This window comes from Monodon monoceros, unplaced genomic scaffold (genome assembly GCF_005190385.1).
Source record: "Monodon monoceros isolate NGI ecotype Baffin Bay Population unplaced genomic scaffold, NGI_Narwhal_1 Super_Scaffold_21, whole genome shotgun sequence".
Taxonomy (NCBI): Eukaryota; Metazoa; Chordata; class Mammalia; order Artiodactyla; family Monodontidae; genus Monodon; species Monodon monoceros.
The window spans coordinates 40,726,003-40,738,344 of record NW_021703778.1 but is presented as its reverse complement, the minus strand read 5'-3'; the positions used below and the strand labels follow the sequence as shown (position 1 = coordinate 40,738,344).

General features: G+C 42.6%; 1 protein-coding gene across 1 annotated transcript in view; it reads left to right on the top strand.

The window, feature by feature from the left end:
* The window catches only part of AGBL1 (ATP/GTP binding protein like 1), a gene marked incomplete at its 5' end in the record, with an annotated part of 782,586 nt that overhangs the window by 111,627 nt on the left and 658,617 nt on the right, over nucleotides 1-12,342 (top strand). Inside the window, 6 exons of the mRNA XM_029237077.1 lie at nucleotides 3,923-4,039; nucleotides 5,086-5,666; nucleotides 7,410-7,493; nucleotides 7,729-7,815; nucleotides 10,003-10,151; nucleotides 11,416-11,503. Of these exons, the coding sequence (XP_029092910.1) occupies nucleotides 3,923-4,039; nucleotides 5,086-5,666; nucleotides 7,410-7,493; nucleotides 7,729-7,815; nucleotides 10,003-10,151; nucleotides 11,416-11,503 (1,106 nt within the window). The remainder of the gene's footprint in view (nucleotides 1-3,922; nucleotides 4,040-5,085; nucleotides 5,667-7,409; nucleotides 7,494-7,728; nucleotides 7,816-10,002; nucleotides 10,152-11,415; nucleotides 11,504-12,342) is intronic.

The following is a 12,342-nucleotide window of genomic DNA, read 5'->3' as shown; positions in this document are numbered from 1 at the left end:
TTTTTGCGTTCTCTGTCATAATAATCACTCACCTTGCTAATGGTAGTAGCAGACATAGAGGGACTACCTCTTAGCCAAGTCTCTAGGTTCAGGCTGCTGTTGCTATTCTGGTGTGCCCAGGGTTTTGTTGATAAATAGAATCATTTCTGAAGTCATCAGTAGCAAATTGGCTCTTTGCTGTGACTTGCCGATGCAGGCCTACGGGGAACTTGCTGAATTATTTGCATAATACTGTGCTGCTACAGTCATTCAGCAATGCCACTTTCCCACCCCTCTTGCTGGCTCTTTGAGAACTGAATGTTTGACGTGCAGCATCAGTCACCTCCTGTGTCTGATGTGGAGGGACAAGCTGCAGGCTGGTGCTCGACTTCACACAGCATGGGGTTGGGGGAGAGCTTTCAGACCGTCTCCTAACCCCCACTCTGCAGGTGATGGTGGGTTGGGGTGGAGTGGAATCTAAACAAATAAATCAATCAGCTGGGAAGGGAGCATAAGACAGATAAGTGAGGGCCTGGAAATAATTCATCAAGAGCCTTCGAGCTGAGGAGAAGGTGAGAAGTAAGTGTGCGAGCACGCATTATAGAGAAACAGGAACGTCAGAGTAAGGGCTTGATTCTGGGGTATAGCAGGAGTCAGGGAACCGGGGCCCTAGAAAACTGGTTTTCCCCTGGAGAACCCAGCAGCATTTGCTGCAAGTTATGTGGGCAAGAAGCCAAGAGTATTTATTTCTGGTCAGAGAATGGATGCAGGCCTTTACTTGTGGCCTTTTCCTTTGAAAATCTTAGTTAACAATTGGGAGAAGCCTCTTAGAGAGAATGATTAAAAGGAACTTATATCTGTAAAGAGTCTTGAGAGTGTATAGTTGGGTGCTGTTCTTTGATTGAAAACTGTGAATGTCATCATAAGGAAAGAGAAACTTATAACGAATATAGACTAGAAGTTGGCCATGTTTGTTTTTTTTTCTTAATGAACACAAACATTAGATTTGGACAGACTCTGAAGAAGAGGAGGACAGAAAGGGTGTATTCAAACTCTTCCTTCCTTTCTTCCCTCCTTTCCTCCTCTTAAACTTTTTATTTCCTTCAGGTATTTTCTTGGATATGATCCATATGTGAGGCAGCATGCTAAGTTCTTAGGCATGTTAATATACAAAAGCAAATAAGACATAGTTTTTATCTGCAAAGAATTCAATCTAGTAAACTTGGGGATTGTCTCTGCCAGAGTTTGAATCGGCACCTTCAAAAGGGTGTTGAATTCAAATCTAAGGCTGGGGAAAGTCAATGTTGGAAGGGTCGAACCTGAGGAGGGAGGGAGTTATCTGGGTTAGATGGGTACCAAAATCCTAAATGATGAAGCTTCTCTGGGTTGCCGTGAGGACAGAGAAGCTGGACCACTCCTAAATAAATATAAAGGGTATTTATAAAATACAGAAGTAGTTGACAACCTGCTTGAGTGCCTGGAGATTCAGAGGCCAAGATTCAAGCTTTGAGGACCAGAGATGGTCTCTGTTACAAGTACTCCACTTTGCTGTTATACTGAGAAAGCCATCACAGGCAGTATATAAATGAATGGGCATGACTGTGATCTGATAAAACTTTATTTACAAAAACAAGCAGTGGGCCATAGTTTGCTAACACCTGCTCTAAGGCTGAGTAGGTCACCTAGATAGGCTGAAGCTCATGGGTTACCTGATGCTCCTCAGTCCAGACGTACCAACCTTACTTGCTGGTGGCGAGATGCTTCTCAATGCCTGCTGGTTGCATTTCTATTGGTGCCACCTGGGGCATGGCTGAGGCTGTAGCAGAGATGGTGAAAGGAAGGAAGATCTGACAGATGAAGCTGGAAAGGATAAATGTTGGGATCTCTAATATTAGACTAAGGAGTTTGGGCCTGGTATGTGCTGTATCTGAAAATATCATTATATCAACCTCATGGGATCTATATTTCTTTTAATTTAAAGCTTGGAGGAAAATTGCAGAAGATGGATGGAATATTGCACTTTATCCTCTGAATCAGGAATATAACATTTTTTAAAATGATTTTAAAAAAAATTTATGGTAACCCTCTTATTTATTTATTTGTTGGCTGCGTTGGGTCTTCGTTGCTGTGTACGGGCTTTCTCTAGTTGCGGTGAGCGGGGGCTATTCTTCGTTGCGGTGCATGGGCATTGTGCATTGTGGTGGCTTCTCTTGTTGAGGAGCACAGGTTCTAGGTGCGCGGGCTTCAGTAGTTGTGGCTCACAGGCTGTAGAGCACAGGCTCAGTAGTTGTGGCGCACAGACTTAGTTGCTCCGCAGCATGTGGGATATTCCCAGACCAGGGCTCGAACCCATGTCTCCTGCACTGGCAGGCGGATTCTTAACCACTGCGCCACCAGGGAAGCCCAGGAATATAACATTTATTTTCCACATTTATTTGATTTCAGGAAGAATAAGCCAGGCTTTCAGGACTATCAGGTTTTTCCTTAACTAACAAAATAGATTCCTAAAATATAGGGTGGATTCCCCCCCTATTTTATTAGGGAAACTTGATCTAGGAGAGGCACAGAAAGATGAAGAGATTGAACTATGTCCTTTCTCTGTAACATTCTATAACCTTTGAAAAATACAGAGGTGTTTGGAGGAGAGTCACCATCACTGTTAAACTATTATGAAATGATGATCTAGAAGAACAAATAAAAGGTCTGGTATTATTTAGCCCAATGAAGAAAAGGCTGGTGGTGACTCGGTAAACTTTTAAATGTACAAAGGTATAAAGGTATAGTAGGAGGTTACGACCTCCTCCCCAGAGCCTGGAAGTCTCAGCATCAAACCTGCTTCTGGAATCTTGACTCCTACAGTCTTCCTCTTATTCTTTATGCTTTAGCCACTTTCTATTTTTAAAAAATTTTTAAAAATTTATTTTATTGAAGTATAATTGATTTATAATGTGTTAATTTCTGCTATACAACAGTGATTCAGTTATATATATAAATTCTTGTATATGTGTGTATACATTCAGCCACCTTCTTTCTGTAAGCAAATTTAAGTTGCTTTATTTTTTTCTTTTTCTGTTAGTAATTTCTTCCCCCAAGTCTTTGCCTTGTTGGCCACTATTGTTAGAGTGTGTCCTCCAGGCTTCCCTGGTGGCGCAGTGGTTTAGAGTCCACCTGCCGATGCAGGTGCCCCGGTCTGGGAACATCCCACATGCCGTGGAGCGGCTGGGCCCGTGAACCATGGCCGCTGAGCCTGCACGTCCAGAGCCTGTGCTCCGCAACAGGAGAGGCCACGACAGTGAGAGGCCTGCGTACTGCAAAAAAAAAAAGTGACCTCCTTAACTTCTTTGTACCCCAGCCTCACTCACAGTCACTTCACCACCTCTCATTCTTCCCATGACATTTATCACTGTTTGAAGTTACCTTGCTCATTTGTTTGCTTTCTTACTGTCTTCCTTTTCTCACTAGAAGGCAAGTTCTATGGAATCATGGACCTTGGTCTGTTCAATTATCAATGAGTCTTTAGTACCTAGGCGAGTGCCCACTCATAGTAGGTGCTCATTAAACGTTTGTGAAAAGAGTGACCTAAATAGGTAGATAGATGAATAGGTACGACAATTACAGTTATGTCAAAGACAGTGGTGATGAGATAAAAACAATTCTTTGGTATTGTGCTTCATCGTTAACATAGTTCATCTCATTTTACATATATTATTTATGATGAAGGCTGATAAATACTAACATGAGCACTGAGAAAAATTATAATCTTTCTTAGTATTTAAAAAATACAGCCTTACCTATTAAATTATCCTTGACTAGGCTAGCACTATAACTTGGAGGCCAGGAAACCGTGTCCCAGGATTCTGAAAAGTCACATCTGTAGCTTGTCTCGATATTTCTCAGGATGGCTCTCCTGATTGTAACATATTTTTTGAATGTGCCATTGTAGGATGATGACTTGGAAACAGATGTGAACAAGCTGAGCTCCAAACCTGGTCTTGATCGACCTGAAGAGGAACTGATGCAATATGAGGCGATGTGTCTTGAGCTCTCCTGCAGTTTTGAGGTAGAATGTATGCCATGGTTCTACTCCTCGGTGATGCTAATGGGTTCTTTGCAGACCCTGGGAATCCAAACTGGTCTCCAGATGGAAAGCATTGCTCATCTTTAGCCATCTGCTTCTGGGATCTTTCTGAGAGGGAAGTAAAAGGCTAAACAAAAATGTGACAAGGTGGCAGAGATAGGATGCATGCAAGGGTCCTATCAGTACAATCTGACACCCATCACCTCGGAAGGAAGTAGGATGAAGGTTCACATTGCTGCCTGTTGTCTGGTGGGCAAGGTGCCTTCCTCTCACGTCCTGGGAAAGCAAGTGAAAATTCATGGTGATTTAATCTTTCTCTTGTGAGAGTGGGATGGTTGTATGAGATGGCTTTCTGAAGGTGACCAGCCTGACTCTAGGGTTTCTTTGTTAGCAGAAACAAATCAAGCACCTTATACCTGGTCATGTTAATCCAGTAGTTGGTTGCTGCTGCTTCTTCTGCTGCTGCTCCCACCAAAATTTAGACCTGCTTTTGGACCTCCATTATTTTCTTATGATTCTTAATAAACCATGAATTTGGCCATATCTAAGGGTACATGCTAAGTCACTTATAGAACGGAGCTGACATATTGTATTTCACTCTAGAAAGCAGAAGGGCATTGGTGGGTAAAAGTTTCAGGGAAGGAAATTTTAATTCAGAATAAAAAAGAATTTTTCTTAAACAATCAGAATGATCCTCAAATAAAAGGAACCACCTTGGGATACAGGGAAGTTTCTGTAAATGAGTCTTTCAACCAGAGTGTAAATGATTGGGGGTGTTGTAGGAGGCGTTCATGTACTGCATAGACTCATACTAGACCCACCAAATGCCCCTTCCAAGTGCGTTTCTAGGATTCTGCCATTTCTTTGACTCTTGAAGCTTAGTCTTTCCTTGACTGACCTTGGAAAAAGTTTTCCAGTGCTCAGGATTTATGCTTAGCTCTGTGCCCAAAGAGTGAGGACAGGGTTCAGATTGTATTCTGTACTTGGAAAGAAACACTGACGTATTCTTTTCCACTTTTAACCTGAAGGAACTGGAGTCCAAACCTGGAGATGGTTTGAACTTTGACAAGACTCAGTATGCCAGTCACCACCACATTCTGACTGCTGCCTCCCCAAAAGGGCTTTGCTTGAATAAGGACCAAATCTCCTGGGGACAAGAAAGAGAAGTCCCTGTCCAGACCTCCCTTCTGAGCAGAGTGAAGATGGGGAGGTCCAACATACATCTAACCTCCAAAAAAGGACCTGGAATGAACCCATACCGAAATGCACAATCCAATGGTCTTGGGATAGGTTCTTCTGGAAGTGAAATCTCAGACATTCAGGCGTCCTTCAAAGAGGATGCTTGGGACATAGATGCGATTTCCTGCCCAAGGATAAGTGCCTCCTTTTCCAATTCCACTAGACCTAGAGAAACTGCTGAATTAATAGATAAGCTCCTGCAGACACATCCGACGCATGTCGCCTTCCATGACCCCTATCTTTATATGGCCAAAGCTAGAAGAACCAGATCTGTGTCTGACTTCACAATGACGGCATTTCCTGATTTCTGGGGGCATTGTCCACCTCCCTCTGCCCAGTCCATGTTGGAACGTAAATGTGGAGTCCAAAGGTGATGGTGCTACTACCTTGGGAGCTATATATATTTTTTCTTCTTTAGTATTTTTGTAGGTGGAATGGTTTGTACAGATAATTCTGTTATCTTCAGGAAAGTGAGCATTAGTCAGGAGCATGTTAAAAGCCTTAAGGAGGGCTTCCCTGGTGACGCAGTGGTTGAGAGTCCGCCTGCCGATGCAGGGGACACGGGTTCGTGCCCCAGTCCGGGAAGATCCCACATGCCGTGGAGCGGCTGGGCCTGTGAGCCCTGGCCGCTGGGCCTGCATGTCCAGAGCCTGTGCTCCACAATGGGAGAGGTCACAACAGTGAGAGGCCCGTGTACCACAAAAAAAAAAAAAAAAGCCTTAAGGAAATTTTCGCCAAATTTACAAGCTTGCCTCCCTACTAGGACATTTCAGAGCCAAGGGTAGGGTGGTGGTAGACATGTGTTTCCACAAAAAGAATTTCTTAGATGATTCTACTGCAACCCCTTACCCCATATCCATTGCAAATCCTACAAAATGGAAAGATTGTCCAGTTTCTCCAAATACTGGGATCATTCCTTAAGGGAAGGTTCTCAGGCAAAAACAAGTATGGATTATTTGGGATCACTTTTCTCATTTACTGCAAATTGGAATCTGATCTCTTGTTAATGAGAGGAGGTGGTGAACCTCCATCCCACAGTCCCAACCTTATAGAACCTGACTTGGCTCGGGGAATAGTTTTGCTGCATCACTGAGGATTATAAGGAAAAGAAATGCATCCTGCAGGGAAGAAACGTTGTGTGATGGATTATTCCCAGGATGCATGAAACGGAGCTTTGCCTTTGGATAGGCATAGCGAGATTAAAAAGAAAATTACTAAACTCAAGGAGAAAACTATTTTCCCAGAAAATATACCAAGTATGCATACACTAAGTCTATGGAGCAAAGTATGCATAGCAGTAAGTTTTCTTAACTTATTAGCAAGTTCATCAGCAAATTCATGGTGGATCCCAAGAACTGCTCCCACTTGGTCTCCTGGCTGACATCTCTGACCTCACCCCTCTGACCTTATCTCCATGCTCAAGTTCCTGAGAGACACACCACAGGGGCTGGCCCAGCAATAGCTCCCCACTGGACAGGACATCTTTCCCCTGAGTCTAGGCCTCATATTGACCTTCCCTCCCCCTTCTCCTACCCCTCGCCGCCCCAGAGACCTGGATCAGAAATTCAAGGAGGGAATCTGAAATATTCCCTAGGTATCCTTCCTCCCTCTTACTTAAATCTCCCAGATATTGGTGTTTCTCAGAGAGAAGATTGACCATAGTCTTCTGGAGCAAACAGAACCAAGGACTATAAATGACACAAGAATTCAAAGGCTTATTGGAGCCTCCCAGACCATCAGCAATCCTAGTGTCTCCTTCAAAACTGTCTTAGTGCAGAGGGCCCTCTTATTCACACAACCAGAGGCTTCAAAGCCCCTCAGCCCAAATGCTCTTGACAATACTCTGCTTTGAGTAGAGAATCCTCCTAAAACTAAAATCTGGCATCACTGCTTCCTACATTCCTACCGCTCAGTGTAGTTTTATTTTTTGATAAAGAAGAAAAGGAAGGAGGGGTGGTGCTTTTTGTACTCATTCAGCTCCAGGTTGGAGCATTATTACATTTTTCTTTCATAATTCTCTGATGAGTCCTAAGGCCCTTCCCACATGACCATAGGATGAATGGGGTAAGGAGTGAGGGCCAACCCTTAAAATGTTTCTGATTTTCTTTTCCAGGATCAAAATATTTGAGGATGTCCGGAGGCTCATCCAGCCAAGCGATATTATAAATAAAGTTGTCTTCAGTCTAGATGAGCCTTGGTAGGTGGTCTTGAACATCAGTGGAATGAGGGGGGTGGGAGTATAGAATATCCTTTTAATGGCATGAGCATAGGAATGTTTTAAGTTAGTAATCCGTTCCTTCTCCTAAAATCAACACAGTGAAAATTCGGGTTAAAGATCTGTAAGAGAAAGCTTATCTCTAAGAAATGTTAAATAAACTGTGCCCAAGAATAGCAATAAGTCCTATGTTCAGAGGTTCTCTGTTTCATTATAGGCCTTTGCAAGATACCACTTCTGACTGCTTACGGTTCTTCTCCAAGTTTGAGTCTGGAAATCTTCGCAAAGCCATCCAAGTGCGTGAGTAAGTAAGGAAAGCTGCAGGGGCCATACTCAGTATGGCTCAGCCCTGTTTTGTATCCCCCTCCAAGGAGACATTTTCGAAGTTTTCCCTTTTTGGGACGTGGTGAGTGGTAAGTAATTTTTTCTGATACATGAAATATTTCAAGGAAGCCCAATGTATAACAAATACAAGTGGAGCTGTTTGGGATGGAGAAGGGAAAGGCAGGCATGTTAAGATTCCTCCTCAGCCTCCTTCTCTTTCTTTCTTTTCTTTTTTTTTTTTTTTTTTTTTTTTTTTTTTGCGGTACGCGGGCCTCTCGCTGTTGCGGCCCCTCCCGTGGCACGTGGGATCTTCCCAGAGCGGGGCACAAACCCATGTCCCCTGCATCGGCAGGCGGACTCTCAACCACTGCGCCACCAGAGAAGCCCCTCCTTCTCTTTCTTGTTTGCTATCTCAGCCTCTTCATTCTACAGCTCCTGCTTTTATTATTTATTCTCTTCATTTATCATGTTCCAAGGATCCAGGAGGGAAGACCTGAATAGGAATCTCCTAGTGAGAAAATGAGCAGTCCAGGATGTGCCTAAGCTCCTGGCCTTACTCAGGTCTTTCTCTTTATATCTGCCTTTGGCCAGAGTGTAGAATCCTAAACTCATCAGTTGTGGTCTGGGTGACAGGGTCAAATGACAGAAAACAAACCTACTTACAGGCAAGGATTTTTTATGATCACTTTTTGGAGAGAGCATTGTGGGCATAGCAGACAATTTGAGGGTCATAGACTTCCTGGAATTGTTCTCATGAGTGTCTCTGTAGTGCCAACTATAGCTTCATTCATTGTATGGTGAGTTCAGTGGTTAGAGTGTGTTGCTTATAGCGACGATGGGAGGGGTGGGGCACCATCTGCTCTTCTACGGCTTCAACAAAGCTCTCCTCTTCCACAAATCTCACTATACACTGCCATTTAATCAGAGGGCCAGAGTAGGTGAGTATGAATGAATCAGGGCAAAACCATTGCCCTTTCTAGAAGAGCAACTCAAAGAGCATGCCAAGGGGATGGGATAAGAATATTTCTGAAAATGAAATATCCTGATGATAATGTTTAAGTCAAAGCTTTATTGCTAATTCTGTTGCTCAAGCTTGAAAAAGTAATTTTTTGGAGACATAGTGATTGGGTGGGGACACATAAGGACTTTCTGGGGTGCTAGAACTGTTCTACATATTGATCCAGGGAGTTGTCACACAGGTGTATCCAGATGAATTTGCTTAAACTCATTGAGCTGTACATTTAAGATCTGTGTACTTTACTTCATGTAAACTAAATCAGTTAAAAAGGGAGAAAACAAACAGACAGATCTTTCATTGCCAGTCTAATTCATGTTTGTTGCCTTGCTGGGGATTTACATATATTATACTACTTAATCTTTACAAACAGTACTGCAAGTTTAGGCACTACTTCTTTTTTTTTAATTTACTTATTTATTTATTTACGGCTGTGTTGGGTCTTTGTTGCTGCGTGCGGGCGTTCTCTAGTTGCGGCCAGTGGGGGCTACACTTCATTTCAGTGTGCGGGCTTCTCATTGCAGTGGCTTCTCTTTGTTGTGGAGCATGGGCTCTAGGTGCACGGGCTTGAGTAGTTGTGGCATGCAGGCTCAGTAGTTGTGGCTCGCAGGCTCTAGAGCACAGGCTCAGTAGCTGTGGCGCATGGTCTTAGTTGTTCTGTGGCATGTAGGATCTTCCCCGACCAGGGCTCGAACCCATGTCCCCTGCATTGGCAGGCAGATTCTTAACCACTGTGCCACCAGGGAAGTCCCTAGACACTATTTCTATTTTTCATTTGAGGAGACTGATGCTCAAAAGTCATGTCTAACATCAAATAGTAATGGCATATGCAACCAGATGTGACCACATTTTCTCCGGGATAGAGCACACTTGCATTTTTCCAGCTGGACAGAAACTTCATTACCATTTAATAAAAAGATAGGCTATAATTGTATAACTGACTCTTCTAATACCAGGACACTGCTCCCCCCTCCTTAAATTTCCAAAGCCTCTGTCCAATATTGTGAGATAAGGATGATAACTATAACTTACCAGCCAACCAAGATCCTGGATCTTACATCTATCATCCAGAACCTGAGATGTGTAGATTTCTCAGTGTTGGAAGTTCTCTTAAAGGCTTTTAACCCTCTGATCTTGCTTCTGACTTTGCAGGTTGGAGTACGACTTACTGATCAATGCTGATGTGAATAGCACACAGCACCAGCAGTGGTTCTACTTCAAGGTGAGCGGTATGAGGGAGGCGGTCCCTTATCGCTTCAACATTATCAACTGTGAGAAGGCCAACAGCCAGTTCAATTACGGTATGAGCTCTTGGGAAATAGAGACTTTCTCAATAACACCAAAAATGATGTCACTTTTGAGTGCTTGAATTATTATCAGAAGCCCTGCTTGGGTTGCAAAGGGTTTGAAGTTGGACTGACACGTTTTGGTTGCCAGGTATCTCAAGATGGCCGCCAACCTATGGTAAATTGCTGCTATGGGAGGGGAAGCTTGAAACTCTCCCTCTGCTATGAAATGTTAATACCTCACATAACTTTCCACCACTTCCTGCCTCCCTTGACCCACCTTCAACTTTTTGAGGCCAGTGAGCCCTCTCATTTATTCCTTCTCTCCACCTCCTAAATCCCATAGGAGCAAATGTACTGATCTGTTGATATTTGTCACAGACAGGCAAACGGCACAATTCCATTGGACAACACTGATTTACACTCTCAGAAAACTCTGGAGAAAGTTTAAATTCTCCTGAATACCTGTGGCAATTTTAGAGGGGGCGTTCAAGGGACAATGACTGACTAGTAGCCCATATTTATTTTGAATGTTTCTAGAAATGGGAAATCCTGCGTGTTATTGCTGGCTCACATACTAATGTATTAGTGGCTCTGAGTAAGGAAAAAATATTCCCCGTAGCTCCAGGTCCGAGCATAGGACATTACCTCTATTTTGTACTGATTAAATAGACTCTCGCTGGTATAGAAAGAGAAAAGGTGAGCCTTGACTCTTGTATTCACTTGATGCAGCGGCTGTAACAAATTGTCACACATTTTGTGGCTTCAAAGAAGACAAATATACTCTCTTACAGTTCTGGAGTCCACAAGTCCCAAATCAGTTTCACTGGTCTTAAGTCAAGGTGTTGGAAAGGCCATGCTTCCTCTGGACATTCTAGGGGATTATTTGTTTCCTTTCCTTTTCCAGCTTTTAGAGGTATGTTCCTCACATTCTTTGGCTCATGGCCCTTTCCTCCATCTTGAAAGTCAGCTGCATAACATCTTCAAATCTCTCTACTTCAGCCACATTGCTTTTCCTCTGTACTCAAACCTCTCTCTACCTCCCTCTTGGAAAGACATGTGTGATTGAATTTAGGGCCCACCAGGATAGTCTCCCCATCTCAAGGTACTTAATTTAATCATATCTACAAAGTCCCTTTTGTCATATAAGGTTAATATACAGCTTCCATGGATTAAGACCTGGGCATCTTTGAGGGCCATTATTCAACCTACCACAGTTCTCCTTTTCTATTCCCCACCCCCTGACCTAATGGATTAATCCTGCCTTTATTTTGTGTAGGGATGCAGCCAACTCTGTATTCTGTGAAGGAGGCTCTTCTTGGCAGACCTGCCTGGGTACGGACAGGCTATGAAATCTGTTATTACAAGTAAGTTAGAGTGTTGTTAGCTTCCTTTGCTCTTCTGTTCTCTCTCAATTTCCTGCTTCTCCATGTTAATATTATAAACCTGAGCAATCTATGCTTGTCTGCTGTACTTGTCACTCTTCCAATGGCAAATGCTCTGTCCTTCAGAAGCCTAAGCGTGTTAAATGGCACCCACAGTAGACCTCAAGAAATATCTTTTGATTTTCTGAAAAGTCACCTATTCTTATTTAAACACCTTAAAACCTTTAGACCTTACTGTTGGATATTATTATATAGACTCAACCTATGATTAGTGCATCAAGCTTCAGTTCTTTTCCTGTTTCCATTGGTCCCAGTGAACAAAAAGTGTGAGATATTCTAACTTATTCTTATCCATCCCATGCTTCAGTTTTCCAAAGCAGATAAACATGAATATGTGAGAAATATACTTAAGTAACTGTTCCTCCACAGAAAGATAAATTTTGGAAAAAATAGAAGAGAAAGGTGTTTTCAGAATTCATCTTCAACTCTTGATCAGTAGCCACTTTCATCAATGTATCCTGTAAAGTTGTAATGAAATTTGAATTATCCATATATTTTGATAAAATACATGCATGCATTCCAGACCCATGAATTGCTTATTTGTGCATTTTCCTTTGCTAGAAAATAAAATACAAATTCATAAGACAAAAAAAGGATAGGGAGTGTGGACAGGTAGAAACTATGTAGCTAATTATTAGCTTGTTGCTGGTTTCTTATAAAAAACTGATAGGCTAGTACTTATTTTCTTGGATAAAGTAATTTATATCTCTTTCTGAGATTACAGGAGGCCCCTAAAAATATTATCAGGCATTCTTGAGTTC